The 18,168-nt window shown below is 36.4% G+C and overlaps 1 protein-coding gene across 3 annotated transcripts in view; it reads left to right on the forward strand.

Moving 5' to 3' along the window:
• APAF1 (apoptotic peptidase activating factor 1) overlaps nucleotides 1–18,168 on the forward strand; it is a 90,209-nt gene that overhangs the window by 56,687 nt on the left and 15,354 nt on the right. For 2 of the 3 annotated variants that reach the window (XM_027071030.2, XM_053226643.1), the window contains 5 exons: nucleotides 2,078–2,206; nucleotides 4,492–4,617; nucleotides 7,153–7,272; nucleotides 9,835–9,951; nucleotides 12,219–12,344. In XM_027071030.2, the coding sequence (XP_026926831.1) occupies nucleotides 2,078–2,206; nucleotides 4,492–4,617; nucleotides 7,153–7,272; nucleotides 9,835–9,951; nucleotides 12,219–12,344 (618 nt within the window). Of the gene's footprint in view, nucleotides 1–2,077; nucleotides 2,207–4,491; nucleotides 4,618–7,152; nucleotides 7,273–9,834; nucleotides 9,952–12,218; nucleotides 12,345–13,296; nucleotides 17,725–18,168 lie in introns of those variants that run through there. The other variant, XM_027071032.2, reaches the window with a different exon arrangement.

Genomic DNA, 18,168 nt, shown 5'->3' on the forward strand with positions numbered 1-18,168 from the left:
GATTAAAAAATTTTTTGTTGTAAAATATATGTAAAATCTACTTTAGCCCATTTTTAAATGTATAATTCAGTAATATTAATTACATTCACAGTGTTGTGTAACTCAGCACTGTTTGCAAAACTTTTTCTTCACCCCCAAACAAATTCTGTAACCAGAAACTAGTAACTGCCCATTCCTCTCTGCCCCCAACCCCTGGTAACCTTTAATCTATGAATTTGCCTGTTCTGGATATTTCATATAAGTGGAATCATATAATATTGGTCCTTCTGTATCTGGCTCATTTCATTTAGCGTAATATTTTCAAGGTTCATCCATGTTGTAGCATATATAAACTTCATTCCTTTTTATTGTCAAATAATATTCCATCATATGGATATACCACATTTTGTTTATGCATTCGTTTGTTGATGGACACTTGGGTGTTTTCACCTTTTGGCTGTTGTGAATAATGATACAGTGATCATGGTGTACAAGTATCTGTTTGAGCCTCTACTTTCAAATCTTTTGTGTACACACCTAGGCATAGAATTACTGGGTAATTCTAAATTAGCTTTTTTGAAGAACCACCAAACTATCTGCACCATTTTGTATTCCCGCTAGTAGTGTTACAGGGGTTCCACTTTTTTCTTGCCAAACCTTGTTATTTTCCATTTTTTTAAAAATTACAACCATCCTATTAGGTGTGAAGTGGTGGTATCTAATGGTTGTTTGACTTACATTTCCTTAATGACTAGTGGTGTTAAACAGAATTTGAACATTTTAAAAGATCTGTTCCAGTGATAGAAGAAAACAATTTTATATTGCATGAAATATGTTTTTGTTTTAAAAATCTAGACGAGGTTTTTATTTTACCTGCTAAAATAAAACTACCCTAAAATTACCCTTAATTACATGTAGATCCCTATTTCTTACTCTCTGGTTTCTCCATTCTCCTCCTTCTGGTTTCTTTCAAACTCTTTTGTTGGCCTATTCCAATTGTTAGGGCTTTACCTTTTTACCACTTAGTAATTGGTGGTAATAGGACAGATGCCTATTTCATACATGCTAAGTTTCCTCTGTCACCCTCCACCATTAATTTTTAAGAACAATCTATCCTGGAAAACTATATTTTAAATATGGTTTACTATCTTTTGTTGTTGGCCCCCGATGCTGTGCTGCTTACCATCTGTGCATACTTGCAGGGCTGTGTGCATATTTATGGCTCCCGCTGGAAGCTTTTTTTTTTTTCCCTCCTAAAGACTATACCTTGGTCTTAAATCACAATACTGTATATTGCTATGAATGTTTTTATCGTTTAGCAAAAACTTCAGAAGAGTATATTCAACATTTAAAAATTTTTCAAAAGTTGAAGCTTGCATTACACAAAAATAGCTTTTTTTAATTCAAAAATGGGAAAATGATCAAAATGGAATAATTTGATAGCACTGAAGAGAAATAGAAATGGTTGAACTAATTTAATTTTAGCAAGCCTCTGCTCTATATTATTTTGATCATCTTCATTTATGAGTATCCATTTTCCTCTTTTGAATAAACAAGCATTCAGGAGAACTTCTCTGTATGTTAATTTGGCTAGTCCATTCATTTATTCACAAAGGTTTTATTTCTCCCTAGGCCAGCTTGAGACATCATCCATGATAAATTTTTCTTTTTTAATGTTTATTTTTTATTTTTTTATTTTTTTAATGTTTATTTTTGAGAGAGAGAGAGAGAGAACTTGAGCGAGTGGGGAGGGGCAGAGGGAGAGAGAGACAGAATCCGAAGCACGCTCCAGGCTTCTGTCAGCACAGAGCCTGATGTGGGGCTCAAGCTCATGAACCATGAGATCATGACCTGAGCTGAAGTCTGATGCTTAACTGACTAAGCCACCCAGGTGCCCTGATAAATTTTTCTTTATAGGAAACATGTTACAAGATGAGCAGTATTTTAAAAGTATGTGTATATTGATTTATATCTTATTTATGACTGTTAATTATCAGTAATTGTGTTTTGTCAGGACTTATACATTTATATTCAGTTTGAATATAGCTTATTTTTAAAAGTATTTTATTTTCATAGATAACCTATTTTATGTTGACAGCTTTTTGACATTCATGCCAGTGGCCTGTTGGCAGAAATCCATACAGGCCATCATAGCACCATCCAGTACTGTGACTTCTCCCCACAAAATCGTTTGGCAGTGGTGGCTTTGTCCCAGTGCTGTGTAGAGGTGAGTAGTTCACTTACTCTGTGAAGTTTGAGTCTCCAGAGGTACAAGGATGCTAAAGAATGGGCTACTTAAACCTTTAACTACTGAGGATGTTTGAGAAATGAGTGGCTGTATTAATTTTTTCAAAAACAGTGAGTTCCTTATATTTGTTTTCCAAAGATGGATTAGTTTTTCCAAGCTTTGTTACTATTTATTTCTTGAGTGGGTCTTACCATCAGGTAATTTGGAGACCCTTGTGATGACAGTCTAAGAAGGTGGGTATGGGCTTTTATCTGGAAAATAGACAAATCCACTTGGTTCACAGGGTCTTCTCAAAGGAAGCTTGACTACTGCAAGCACTTCTTTAGTGTTCTGTGCTTATTTCAGCAATTTTTAGTGAGTTTGACAATCTTGCCCCTTACTGTGAAGATGTTGGGGAGAGTTTCTGAGCTATAGCCCTTCAGCATGGAGATATCTTCAGCATGGAGATATAATAGGTGAGAGTGAGTGGGTAAGCTCTGTAAGGTCTACTTACCTCCAAGTACAGAAGCAATGCAACTAACACTGAAGAACTTCCCTGCCGAGAATCTTCCCATTGGAAGCAGAGGCAGTGAGTGTGGGCAGGCTCCAGTCCTATTTGAAATGATGGGAAGAAGTAGGGTGCTGTGGCAGTGTTCTTGTCAGTGGAGTCCTTGAATTGAAAAATTCAGATGTGCTAGATCTTTCAACCTTATCTATAGATCGTCAAGGTAGATGTGGTTGGAAATTTCCTCTTTGTGGGTTTTTGTCAGGATTTTTAGGAGGAGTGGAGGAGCAACTCTTCTTTCAGCTTTTTCTGTCACTTCTAAAATCCCTACCCTTTCCTATTAGAAAGCTCGAGGAAACATTGTCCTTTTTCCTAAAATGGGGGCTCTAATAAACGATGGGGTAGAACTAGAAGGGAAAAGGGAAGGATTTTCAATGGAGATTTCTTAGTTATGGAACCGTTTTCATTTGTGGCCTTTAGCTTTGTATGTCCACAAGAGCTTGGACTCTAGTGATAAGGCAAAGAAAATTTCATACAATTAATTTGTAACCATAGAACTCACTGATTGAAACCCACTGGGCATGTGATGAAGTACTTGTTTTGTCCATGCTTATTCTGAAATCGTAAAGTGGGTCTGTCATTCAGAGTGTAATGAGAGGAACTCGGGCACATATGGTACTTCATTAGACTGGAATATATTTGAATAATTTATAGCAGAACTCAGGACAAAATATAGCCAGGGTGGCAGACATTTACAATTGATAATAACCATGAATAACAGAAGTGTGTACATGTACAATTAGTGTATTCATTTATTGTACGGTTTTGCCATTGGTTGAAATGAGAATTAGATGACAGTGGAAAATAGCCTATTTTTTTGATGACTTATAAAAAAATAGATAAAATGCATGATTCCAATCAAAGTTTTGTAATAAGCTACATTCAGAGAAGTCTTGTTTTCATTTCTATCCCTATCCCTTTTTCTAACTCCTGCCAATAGGTAGCTGTTTTTGTTTTTGGTTTAACATTCCAATGTTTCTTTTTGTGTATATAAGCAGATATCTGTATGTATTTTGTATAAACAAAATCTCCATGTCTATATCCATGTATATATCGGTATTTGTTTTTCATCTCTTACACAGTATAGTGTGTGTATCCAGGTGTGTGTGTGTGTGTGTGTGTGTGTGTGTGTGTGTGTAAATATATACATATACATATACATATATAGTGTAATATATATATTTTTTACATAGAAGTATATATGCTCTTTGCTTATTTTCTGTAAATCTATCTCGGCAACTAGTCATTGTCTGGGTGTTTTTTATAGCTATATAATATTCCATTATGTAGTTTATTCAGTCCTCTTTTTTTTTTTTTTTTTTTTTTGGTGTTTATTTATTTAGAGATAACGAGAAGGGGCAAGGCAGAGAAAGAGGGAGACAGAGACAGAGAGACTGACATGCGGAGCCTGATGCAGGGCTTGAATGCACAAACTATGAGATCATGACCTGAGCCAAAATCAAGAGTTGGACACTCAACTGACTGAGCCACCCAGGCGCCCCAGTCAATTCCATATTGATGATCCTTTGGGTTGTTTGCAATTTTTGCTATTAAAAATAAGATGCAATGAATAATTTTTACACAAGTCATTCTGTATTTTTGCTAGTTTATTTTGGACTATATTCAAAGAAGTGGATACTGGTTTACTTTTGCTATTTTCAATATTCTTGATATGTTCAAAATGCTTATGAATGTGATTTCCTATATATTTATTCTGTAGTTGTGGAACATGGACTCGTGTTTAAAAGTGGCTGACTGCAGAGGACATTTAAGTTGGGTTCATTGTGTGATGTTTTCTCCTGATGGATCATCATTTTTGACATCTTCTGATGACCAGACAATCAGGGTGAGAAATATTGACATTTTCATTCTAGACATTTACTGATCATAAACCTCCTAGAAACTAAGAAAATTGATGGGCAGTATTGGGGGCAGTAAAACAAGAAACTGCTAGATTCATATTTATCCTTGAAAAGTGCTATTACATGGACTATAACAGTCTCATTCATTCCATATGTGTTCATTGAGTATTATCATGGGCCAAATGTTGAAGTCCACTGATTATACTCTATTTTGATTCATTTAAAAATATATTACTAGATAATACATTGACTTAATTTTTGACTCTTTCCTCCATCTTAAATTCCCCCATCCAGTTATTTGCCAATTCTAATGGATTCTGCCTTTCCATTTTCTGTCATTTGTTTCTACCTTTTCATTTCAAATTTAGGTGATCATTACATGTTGTCTCTCTTAATGTATTAGTGTGTGCCACAGTCTTTTCTTTCTTGGTTTTCTCCATGCTGCTTCCAAGCTATTTTCCTCATGTACAATACAGCCATTTCATTTTTGCTTAAAAACTACTAAAAGTAAGTAGGTAGTCCTAAGTTTATATTGAAATTCTCTACAGTATGGTTTCATTCTGCTCCAGTCTTTCTTTTGGTTTATTCCTACAGGTAACCTATACTGGACTGCTCACATTTTCCCAACACCCTGTAGTTCCCTGCTTCTTTTGCTTTTATGGTTTCTTATGTTTGGAATACTCTATTTCCCTGTCTCTCTCCTTGTTGGAATCCTAACAGTCTTACACATTCCCCCCAGGCTTTCTGCAAAGCCCTTCCTAATAATCCATTTGGGAGAATGTATCTTCCCTTTAATGCCATATAACTCTATGTCCTTTTCTTATGGTACTAACCAAATTCTGCTTTGAGTGTTAAGTACAGATTTGCTTTACGTCTCACCTTCAGTTCTCCACTGCTCCTCTAACTTGTTCACACATTTTTTATTATTTTTTAATTTTTTTTAATGTTTATTTATTATTGAGAGACAGAGAGAGATAGAGCATGAGAATGTGAGGGGCAGAGAGAGAGGGAGACACAGAATCCAAAGGAGGCTCCAGGCTCTGAGCTGTCAGCACAGAGCCCGACGCGGGACTCGAATTCACAAACTGCGAGACCATGACCTGAGCCAAAGTAGGATGCTCAACCGACTGAGCCACCCAGGCACCCCTACACATCTTAAATTACAAGGCCTTTGAGGCCAGGGACGCTGTGGCATCTAATACTGTACTTTATATACATTGTAGCTAAAGTTTTTTTAGTATTTACTGTATGCTAGACATTGTGAGAAGTACTGCTCTTATATTTGCTAGTTCTGATAGCAGTCCTTTTTGCAGGTGAGAAAACAGTCACAGAAAGGTTAAATCAGTTTTGCTTATAGTGCTAGTCTCAATAAACTTGAGCCACAATGTAAATCAACTTACCTCTTTCTTCATCAAGAAGTCTTCTTAAAAAAAAGATCAGTCATATCACTAAGCATACTGTTAATGGTGTGTTAGTGATATAGTTGATTTAAATTCTAGTACCAGTTCCTTATCTTGGTATCAGTTTGAAGACTGGCAGGAGTTCTTATTGTGAGAAGCACTGTATTAAGTAACCTTCCCAAAGTCACAACTTTAGGTGGAACTAGAATTCATGGTCGGGCACTCATTACTCTTAATACTAACTACTACTCACTGTAGCATATAATTTTTTTTTTCTTTTTTAGTGAAAAAAGATTTTTTTTATCTTGTTTCATTTTTTATTTTTTTAAATTTACACCTAAATTAGTTAGCATATAGTGCAACAATGATTTCAGGAGTAGAATCCTTAATGCCCCTTACCCATTGGCCCATCCCCCCTCCCACAACCCCTCCCGTAACCCTCAGTTCTCCATATTTATGAGTCTCTTCTGTTTTGTCCCCCTCCCTGTTTTTATATTATTTTTGTTTCCCTTCCCTTATGTTCATATGTTTTGTCTCTTAAAGTCCTCATATGAGTGAAGTCATATCATTTTTGTCTTTCTCTGACCAATATCACTTAGCATAATACCCTCCAATTCCACCCACGTAGTTGCAAATGGCAAGATTTCATTCTTTTTGATTGCCAAGTAATACTCCATTGTAACTCCATTGTATATATATACCACATCTTCTTTATCCATCCATCCATTGATGGACATTTGGGCTCTTTCCATACTTTGGCTATTGTTGATAGTGCTGCTATAAACATGGGGGTGCATGTGTCCCTTTGAAACAACACACCTGTATCCCTTGGATAAATGCCTAGTAGTGCAATTGCTGGGTCATAGGGTAGTTCTATTTTTAGTTTTTTGAGGAACCTCCATACTGTTTTCCAGAGTGGCTATACCAGCTTGCATTCCTATGTAGCATATAATTAATAAGTATTTATTGAATTATAATCCAATAATTGAAAATTTCCTGACATCATATGTATTTTGAGTGTGAAGCATGGTTTGTATCTTGCTTTAAGACTAAGGCTTCTCTTTACATATTTCAAAGGATATGACTATCTTATTTTAGTTTTTTTAATCTTTTATTTAGCTCTGGGAGACAAAGAAAGTATGTGAGAACTCTGCTATAGTGTTAAAGCAAGACATAGATGTTGTGTTTCAAGAAAATGAAGTGATGGTTCTTGCAGTTGACAATGTAAGACATCTGCAGGTGAGTATTTTTTAGAAAACAATTGGAAAAATTGTGTGTGTGTTTTTTAATGTTTATTCATTTATTATTATTTTTTTTAATGTTTATTATTTTTTTTGAGAGAGAGAGAGACAGAATACGAGTGGGTTGGCAGAGAGAGTGGGAGACACAGAATCCGAAGCACGCTCTAGGCTCTGAGCCATCAGGACAGAGCCCTGCGTGGGGCTCGAACTCATGAGCCGTGAGATCATGACCTGAGCCGAAGTTGGATGCTCAACCGACTGAGCCAACCAGGCAACCTGTTTATTCATTTATTTTTGAGAGAGAGCACAAGCAGGGGAGGGGTGGAGAGAGGGGACACAGAATCTGAAGCAGAGAGTCTGAAGCAGGCTTCAAACTCTGAGCTGTCAGCGCAGAGCCTGATGTGGGGCCCGAACTGATGAACATGAGTTTTCTACCTGAGCTGAAGTCGGATGCTTAACTGACTGAGGCACCCCGGCGCCCCAAAAAATTTTGGTTGAACTTCCAATTCACATTTTTCTTGTTCAGTTTTGAATTTGGGAATCAGGCATAAATGTGTGATATCTAATAGGTGCTCAGTAAGTATTAGTTGAATAAATATGTGGGTCTTGAGCTGAGGCTTAAATATGCTTAATATTTAGAATTTTAAAAAGTGAACTTTGCCTCACTTCATTCCTCTCCTGTTGGTATCTGTAATCACATTCCTTGATTTTCATGGAGTCTGGGAGGAGAACTTGAGACGGAGTGACTGAGGGTAAGACAGATCTTCACAAGCTTTGGAGCTGCAAAGCCCAGCTTGATGTGATGGAAAGAACAGTGACTGTTCACTCAGGAGACCCACGTACAGTTTAGGCTTTATTGTCAGTTGTGTGATGTTTGAGTAAATTATACACTTCCTCTGAGCCTCACTTTCTTCATCTATATGGTCCTTTTTATCTTGAGAAGTCTGAGCTGGTTATAGGGTGAAGGTGGAATTCAGGAAACAGATATCTGGGAGTAAACAGTCTATGGCATGTGGTAATTTCTCCTTGTCTCCTGTCGGGGGTCAGAGTCAAGGTGTGAGGCACCCATTAATATGGCTTGTTCTGTATTTTACAAGCTACACTATCATCCTTAACATATTGATGGGGAGCTCCTAATGCCCTGTATTTCTGGGATAAATTGATGTGTGAAATTGAATGTGCATGCCTCGTTACTGATTTTTAGCAGACTTGGGATATTTTCTGTTGCAGTTTTCTTGTCAAGTTCAGTGTCCTCAGGCTTATATTACCTTTATTAAATTTGTGCAACCTTTCTTTAATAGTTGTCATAACTGTGAGACTTCAAAAAGAAGTCATACAGCTATAAAAGTATCATTTCATTCTCTGTCAGTGATTATGGGAGAGTTTAGGGGATAGTTAAACTGACAAATATAGTTCCATTTAAGTGAATAAAACATGTTTTAGTCACTATTAGAAAAATATGGAAATTTATTTTTGAGAGAAAGAAGATAAATTCAGCTTTTAGCAATTCAGTCTTTATTTTGAATGTCATTGTGAAGAAAAGGCTACCTTGATGGATACCCTGTAATCTTTGTGCCTGAAACAAATATGACCATTAGTTCATGGTGGTGAAAAATGATTTAAGACTTTTAGGTTGTCAGAGAGAGAGGTAGCAGACAATTGATTTAAGTTTGAGAAATAGGTTTAGTTGAGCAATAAGCCATCTTTGTTAATAAGACTTAAAGTAATTGTTAGCATTGGTATGTATTATAAAATTAGCTAATCTTAGATTAAGCATTATAAGTCCAGTCACCCATATTATGCTTATGGGTTCTTCTCCAAAACTCCCTTCTCCCCTGCTTAACAAAGGAAAGAATCTTAATTTAAACTGTTTTGTGAGTGATTAGGGGATATAAACCTCATTTTAAAGATTTTTAAAAAAATATTTTATTTTTGAGAGAGAGAGAACATGAGCAGGGGAGTGGCATCGAGAAAGAGGGACAGAGGATCTGAAGCAGGCTCTGCACTGACAGCAGTGAGCTCGATGTGGGGCCCAAACTCAACGAAGTGTGAGATCATGACCTGAGCCAAAATCAGTTGCCCAACCGATTGAGCCACCCAGGTGCTCCTAAAACTCATTTTAAGTTGAATTTGGCTTTTTATATGATGTCTATCTCAGTCCCATTTCAGTAGCCCCCTTGAAAAATATCAGAAAAGTATACTTTAGCAAATGATAGCCTTACTAAAATGGGCTTTGTAAAGAAATGGAAAACAGGGTGCAGAGTTAGCTGTGGGATTATAAATTCATGTGTCTCAGGTGGTGGGCACAGCAGCTGCTTTTTAAACCTTTTAAAGCTCATTTTATTTTATGAAAGTGTATTTGAACCACAAAAGTGAAATGAAATGAAAGCGTGAAGTGCTAAATGCAGCTGCTGAGACTAGGATAGGGCTTTGTTGTTCCCCTGGGAGATCTTGTTGGTTGTTTTCTGTTTCACTTTATGTTTTCAATTGAAGTCTCTGTTCTAAAGAACAGAAATTGCTCTTACAGCCTAACAACTGCTTGTGCCTTATTTTTCATTAGCTCATTAATGGAAAAACAGGTCAGACTGATTACCTGACAGAAGCTCAAGTTAGTTGCTGTTGCTTAAGTCCACATCTTGAGTACATTGCATTTGGAGGCGAAGATGGAGCCATTGAGGTATTATTCTGTTCTAGTCTTCAGAATCCTTCTGTGCAGGAGACTTATTTATTTAAAATTGTGTGTCTGGCATTGTAGACTTATACTAAATAAATCTTTTTGTGGTATATCAGTCATTCTTCTGCTAGGCTAAAATCTTAAAATCCTGTTGGTGATACATTTTTCAGATTGCCTTTACTATGGTTTCTCATACTTTTTGTCTTTTTGTGTTCTTATGGTCTATCTAGTTGTTTTGCTATTCTGCAAGAATATCAAACACTGTCAGAGATTTAGCTGACCATGTAAATAGCACTTTTTTCTCTCCTTAGCAACTCAGCCTTTGGTGTAAGTTTCCATTTTGGTACTGATAAGGTTCCTTGGAAATGTCTGTGCAGGGTTGTCCTTTGCTTACCTGTTTCACCAACCCTTCTGATACTCTTTTGGTATTAGAAGTATACCTCTTCACCACCTGAAATCCTTAACTTATTAAAGAAGACCAAATAACTTAAAAAATGCAAAAATGTGTAATAAAATGATTTCATCACAAAGCACATTGTCTTTAGCTGTGTAATGGTTTTCCAAAGAACATTTGCTCCTTCTCTCACCTTTTTCTCATCCAAGCTTTTTGGAATTATTTCTTAATTTAGTAATTGTGGCACAAGCCACATTTATTTTACTTTGGATTTATTTTCATAAGGAATTACACAAATATTCTCTAGTCCATATTGCCCCACAAAGAGGAGACTATATGTTTACACACAAAATGAAGGAAGAAGCTTTTAGAAAGTGATGCCAGTGTTATTATATATTTGTCGTGGCCATTGTGGCATGGATTCAGAGTTAAGGTGTTTTTTTTCATTATTGTGAAAAATTATTTATCATGAAGATGAGTGCTATTTTGAAAAAAGTATATTGTGAATGTTTTTTAAGCAAGGGATGGTTCTCCATTTATGAGTGCACCTTAGTCTTCCCTCTCGGTCTCATCTTTCAAACTGGTGTATATTATTATTCATTCTTAAAGGATCCTTGCTTCCTCTTTTATTTTTACCTTGTTGCCAAGCCAGCACTACATTCTTTTTGTTTTTACGATCTGAGTATCTTGAAATAAACCTTAGTTTAAGGAAATAATTCACAAAACACACATGTACCTCATCCATATCCCTGTCCTCAGAGTCATCAAATAATATAAATAATATAAAATGAATTATATGAGATTACCAATATTTGACTGTATTTAACTTGTAAGATAGCATTTTCATGTGGTTGAGTCTAGTATCATCAAATAATAAAGGCTACCATTTTTAGGTATTTATCGACCAGATTCTCTCATGGAATTATTATAATACTTGGATGTTAGATGTTGTTATTCCTGTTTTACAGATGTCTAAACTCCAAGTTTCCATAACCTTGATTAAATCAGTAAGTGTCAGAACTAGGATTTAAGCCCTGGTCTCTGAGCTGCTGTGCTATGATGCTTGCCTGCCTTTTCCCTACAGCAGTTCTAAGATTGTTCTGCTCATTGGGGAACACTCTCACACAGTTCCCGTTTGCCTTCTAAAAGGAGCATTTTATCAGACATGCAGGTTAGGCTTGAATTTCTACCATTTCCTATATTAGCATCATTTCTATTTTCCTTAGGCTTCCTTGAGGCATTTTAATTTGGACAAGAGAACCATATTTACTTTTTTTTTGTTTTTGGTCGGTTCACTTGAAAGCCTTTTTGACATAGTCATTAGTTTTTGAGTTCTGTTACCACTTTTTTAATCTCTGCATTAGGCATATTCATCTTTAGATCCTTTATGTGTTCTTGATATACTTTAGAAACCTACTCTTTATTCTCTTGTCTGTTTCCTGTCTCTCTCATTACCCCCCTCTTTCCTTGTCTGTGGTGTTTTATAAAGAGCTTGTGTTGTCAGTCATCCAGAATTTTTCTTCTCTCTCATCCATCTTACATGTCCTTTTCTTTTTGGAGGCTGAGTTCAGGCTGCCACTTGTTTGATGAATTGGGTAGTTGAGTTCTCAGAAGGACCACTGGTTCCTACTGCTATCTGGTCATTCCAGTGAGTTTTATTTTAGGGTGTGTGTGTGCATGCATGGGTGTGTGTGTGGATACACTTGTGCATATGTATGTTCCATTCATTTGTGTGTCTTTAATTAAAATGAAAGCACTATGAGATGGAAATTCTATACCCTTCTGTATCTAATTTAAATTTAATATCTTTGGGGTGTAATGCCTGGGTGTTGCTGAATTTTTTGGTGCTAATTTTCTGTGGTTTTCTATTTTGAAGATTTTAGAACTCCTAAACAACAGAATCTTCCAATCCAGGATTGGGCACAAGAAAACTGTACGGCACATCCAGTTCACAGATGATGAGAAAACTCTTATTTCAAGCTCTGATGATTCTTCAATTCAGGTGAGGAGAATTAACTTCCAACATATGTCATGCTGACTCTAGCGAAGGAACACTTTGGTTGTGGCTCATATCTGGTGTGCATTTTAAATATTTCCTTAAGATCATATTACTTTGGGGATACATTCAGATTATGTACATAGATTTAGATAAAACCCATTCATGTTTCATATTTTTCTGTGGGTGAGGCAGGCAATTTGACTTGGGAACCCTCTACTGGAAGGTTGTTTATTTTGAAGATCAAGGAGTCATTTGAGTTCTCCCACCTGCCTTATATTTGGATTTGCATCAATAAATAAACTTTTTTGCCACATTTATGTAGTTTCTCTTTTCTTTAAAGTTGTAAAATCTGAAATAATTTTATTCTTTTAAGAATAAGATGTATATTATAGGGATGAAATTCTTTAAAAAAAGAATAGTTTGCCATAATGAAGGATTGTGGATATGGAGGCCTTACGCTTATTGTATGTTCTTTAAAAATTAACTTTGTTTTTATCAAAGTTCCAATGTACATACTTTTAAAACTTAAATAGTATTACAGAGCTCATTATGGAAAGCAGACATCCCCATTACTCATTCTCCAGAAGCACTTCTTTTAGCTTCTAGATACTTCTTTTGATATTTACCTTCATGCCCCCATATCTCAAGCTTATGATGTTTTTAATTTCTATGTTTGAGAACTTATCTTCTGAAAATTAAGATGAAAATGTAACTTTTTTCTTCTCCTACCTGTGCTACCTTTGACATAGGCACACCCCTTTTTATCACCCCATTATTCTAATACAGTTATAATAAAATTTTGTTTTGGTCATTAGTGTCATCAGAACTAAGTAGACTAAGTGTACTATGAATGTGCTTCCTGCCTTAATGCAATTTAGGACAGTTCTACCTTTGGATGTAGTTTGCAATTATTTTACCCTAAAACTTTGAAGACGTTGTTCCATTTTCTCCCAAGGTTCCAAAGCTCATACTGAGAAGTCTGAAGCCATTCTGATTCCCAATCTTTCTCTCTGGAAGATTTTTGGATCTTCTCTTTGTCCCTAGAATTTTGAAATTTCATGATGATGTGCCTTGGTGTGTATTTGTTTTATCCATTGTTTTGCCTATTTGTGGTCCCTTCTCAATTTGGAAACATTTTTTAATGCAAGTAAACTTAAATTTTTCTTTGATTCCTCCCCACCCCAATATGCTTTCTTTTTCTTTAACAACCATTATTCAGATATTGGATCTCCTGGACTGATCATGTAATTTTCTTTTTCTGCATTTCATGATTTTAAACCATGCTGTGTTTTCTGAGTTTTCTTCAGCTTTATCTTCCAGGCCTTTAATTGACTTTTTTATGTGTACTATTTTTTTTTTTTTAATGTTTATTTTTGACAGAGAGAGAGAGACAGAGCATGAGCAGGGGAGGGGCAGAGAGAGAGGGAGACACAGAATTGGAAGCAGGCTCCAAGCTCTGAGCTGTCAGCACAGAGCCCGACGCAGGGCTCGAACCCACAGACTGCGAGATCATGACCTGAGCCAAAGTCGGATGCTCAACCAACTGAGCCACCCAGGCGCTCCTTATTTCTACTATTTTTAATGCTGAAGAGTCCATTCTTATTTCTTTAGAAGAGCACTGTGTTCTTGTTTCAGAGATGTAATATCTTCTTTGAGGATGGGTGGATATATAAATAATGTACAAATTATACATATAATACACATATATGTATATATGTATGTATGTATATATATATATGTATGTATATATATACACATAATTTTTTCCTCAAAATTGCATTTTCATGCATAGTTGCTATTTCTTCCAAGTTTTTTTTTTTTTTTTTTTTCTGTGTGGTTGCTTTGGCCTCTTATTTTAAATGTCTTCCTCAGCTCTGTGGTGATACTAGCTACCAGAGGTGGACACTAAAAGGCTGATTGAAAGCTCTGCATGTTGACTGAGACCTTTTCTGAAAAGTAGTCTGGATGGGGAATCTTTGTTGTCAGTATCTTTAGGTGTTTTGTCATGTACTTGTCAGATTACTAGAGAAGAAACTTCTGGTCTTTCTGCCTGGAGGTTATAAATCTGGCTGACAGGTTCTTAGAGCTAAGTGGGGAGGAGAACTGGGGGGTAGCTGTAGGGTCTCGTCATTTAGTGTGTAAACCTTCACTGGATCCCTCTGTTCTCAAAACTATAATTCTGTCCTCAGTTGTGCTGGTGCCCTTTAATTTAGAGTCTTCTTTCTGGTCTATTCCCATTGTCTGTAGGAGCATTTTCTACACTTGATTCTCTCTCTCTCTTTTTTTTTCATAGTAACTTTGTTTCATTCAATGATGGTTCTTTTCTTTTTTACACAAAATTAGTTTTCCTGAACTTTTTGAAGGAGTAGGTAAGGCCAACGTTTCTAGCTTTATAGCTCTACAGCTTCTCCTTCTGTTGTTTTCATGAAACATTAAAAACATGGCCTTGTTCTTATGACATTGCTTTGCTCTATCCTCTTCCTTTGTTGTTTTTTTTTTACACCTTCACTTTCCTTTGCTGCCAGAATCCTTGTTCCACTCAATTTGGATTCTATTCCCAGCAGTTTCTCCTCATTAGTATAGGATTATCCTGGTTAATTTTGAGAGTTCATAGGTCCCAGACTGCTCCATCCCTTCCAGACTGGACCATAGTTGCCTTGCATTCAGTGTCTGCTGCTGCTGTCCCATTGGTCCACTGAGCTTTCCAGTGAATGTACTTGGCTCTTTTGGAATTCTCTTTTTAGGTTTGTCAGACTCTCCATACTTCTCTATACTTTCCACATAGATGCTGGGATGCAAGTCTTGCAGCTCTCAGTTTGTCCCTACTCACTTGTATCTTGGGGTTTATGGAAATACTTTGTCAGTTAACAGGGTCTTGTTGTCAGTGTTGTCTGTGCATTTTTGGTTTTGGTATTGCAGTTGCTTTGTCCACTTTTGATGGAGGCTTCAGGGAGATTAAAAAAAAACAAAACTCACCTGTACTGTTGCCATCTTCCCAGAATTCCTAATAGTTCTGGTCCTATGCTCATCCTCATTCCCACCTCTGGATGTACTCAGTGACCTAAGTTTCTGAGCAATTGGTGAATTCTGTACTGTCAGTTTTGTTGCTTCGGTTTTTCTCTAATGCTTTTAGGATTCTGTTTTCTTGGTTCTGCTATTCTCTATTTCTTGGTTCTGCTCTTTTCTTGGTTCTATCATTCTGCTTTTCAGGCTCCAACATTTTTGTTCCTATTCCCTTTAGCTTGTCATTGTAGTAGGGTTTTAGAAGTGAAGGAGATACAAATACATATGTTGAATAGAAGTTACTGTATGTTCTTTTATTTAACATGTGTTTCTTGCATTAGCAATATTTACAGTATTTTGACAGGGTGCCTGGTTGGCTCATTTGGAAGAGCATGTGACTGTTGATCTCGGGGTCATGAGTTCAAGTCTTACATCGGGGATAGAGATTACTTAAATAAATAAAAACTATTTTGAAAAAAAATATTTTTATGTTATGTCTTTGTGAGTTCTATATGATTGGAATGAAATTTGGTTTCAGTGCAGAAAGTTACTATAGGCTCTCATGATATTGTTATTAGCATTAGCTATGAAACTCAGTGTAATATTCACCTTTCTTCCTCTCCAGATTGCTTTGAAATGGGTGAAACTAAACTACATCTGATGAGATTCTGTTGAGACCTTGTATACTGTATAGTTTTTCTGTCAGAAGCTAAAATCATAGGTTTAATGACCTGCTTGAACATCAGGTATTCTCAGCCAGAGAGAGAAATAATTTCTAGGAATATTTTTAGGTTCAGAGTTAGATTATTTTAGAAATATGAGTTAAGTGGTGTTTCATCCTCTTTTTTTGCTCTATCCAGAATACTTCTTACATTTAAAATGTTTTAGTATAGGGGCATCTGGGTGGCTCAGTCGGTTAAGTGGCCGACTTTGGCTCAGGTCATGATCTCGTCATGGTCCATGAGTTCGAGCCCCGCGTTGGGCTCTGTGCTGACAGCTCAGAGCCTGGAGCCTGTTTCGGATTCTGTGTCTTCCTCTCTCTGACCCTCCCTGTTCATGCTCTGTCTCTCCCTGTCTCAAAAATAAATAAAACGTTAAAAAAAATTTAAAAAAAATTAAATGTTTTAGTATATATTCATGTAACAAAACTCTTGCTGGGTATTTTGAAGAATTGACTGGTTGGGTTTTTATTTTAACTTTTTAATAAATAATTAATTGGAAGTTTATGCCCCAGCCCTCTTTGTTGAGGTGTGACAAAATTGTATATGTTTTGGACATACATTATGATTTGATATATACACATTGTTAAATAATTACAATGATCAAGTTATTTAATGAATCCACACACGTCACATAGTTATCATCTTGGAGGTTTATTTGATTCATTTTTGTATCCCCAGTGCCTAGAATTTAGCAGGAGTTCAGTAAATCTCTGTTGAGCTGAACCAAAGTTATTTCCAAAATTTAAAAATCAATTCACTTGATTGATTATAGCACCTAGTGTTGTAAAAATTGAGGTCTACCTTTGGTAGTTTTTGATCCTTTTTCTTGAGATAAATATAGCCCAAGTAGCAGCCATGTTCACCTGAGCTATGACACTATATTAATTCTTACAGGTATAAGAAGATTCTTCAGCATTTTTAAAATTTAAATTTTACCATTTATATAGCTGAAAACATTCTGTAGTGTACATACATTGCAAAAATTATAGCTCATGGTAGGGACATCCCCAAACTCAATACATTTGGTTAATGCTGGTGAAAGTTTAGCTGTTATATAAGGTAATTCAGTTAGTACACTGTGTATGAGTCCAGTAAAAAAGGTGTCCCTGTCATCACTGCCTTATCAGAAAGCTTTTGCAACAAACCGCTAAGGCTGTTCTTAATCTTTCCTCAGTCATTGTCAAACTTTTTGTTCTATCTGCTCAGGAAGGATCTCTGACTTCTTGACGTGGAGGGCAGCAGTAAGAACCCAACTCAAGATTGAACATTGAATCAGACACAGCTGGGAATGGCAGTACTGGTCACTATACTGGAAGAGCTGTTAATAGTAGTCACTGATTCTCAACTGCAGTAATGCCCAGAAAGTAGGAGCAACCCAGAAATTTCCTAGTGGAAATGATCTAGGTGTATTTTATGCTTAGTCACACAGGGTGCCTTTCTTTTCTGATATGATTTGGGGAGCCAGAGAAACCTCTCTTTATTCCTCCTCCTCAACATGTCTCCTTGAGTTCTTAAAATGCTGAAATTCCTAATACATTCTCTTTAAAATTCCTCTCATTTCTAACTCCTCTTCTAGGGTCCTCTTGCTCTCATACAGATACCCTGCTCCTGATCTCCTCCTTCTGTGAATGAGCACTTGGAGACAGAAGAGATAGAGATCTGAGAGCCAGGGCTCAGGTGAGGGGCGGCGGGGGGGGGGGGGAGGGGGTGGCTGCTTAAGTGTGGAGGATAAAGGAGTGAAGAAAGGGGATAAGAGAAGTGTCATTTCTTTTATAGTTTTGCCTAAGCCTGACAGGAAAAGCCTAAAGATATTTCTACTGTTGAACCTTCACCAGTCAAAAACTTGACCCAGAATATCACTAATGTGCATACCTGTGGTGGTTACTGATTTTTCTTTATCTTTTTATTCCTGATGTTAAAAATTAGAAGAAAAATCCGTTCTAGTCTACTTGATTGCCCACAGCTCAGAAGTCCAACTTCATCAAGCCCACTGGCCTTATTATTTTTTTAATATCTTCCCAATCTTATTTTTCTGATTCTTCTGCATATCCTGTATTTCAGCCAGATTGAGCTATAAACTGGTCCTCATAATCTTTCCATGT

The sequence above is a fragment of the Acinonyx jubatus genome, chromosome B4 (assembly GCF_027475565.1).
Source record: "Acinonyx jubatus isolate Ajub_Pintada_27869175 chromosome B4, VMU_Ajub_asm_v1.0, whole genome shotgun sequence".
Taxonomy (NCBI): Eukaryota; Metazoa; Chordata; class Mammalia; order Carnivora; family Felidae; genus Acinonyx; species Acinonyx jubatus.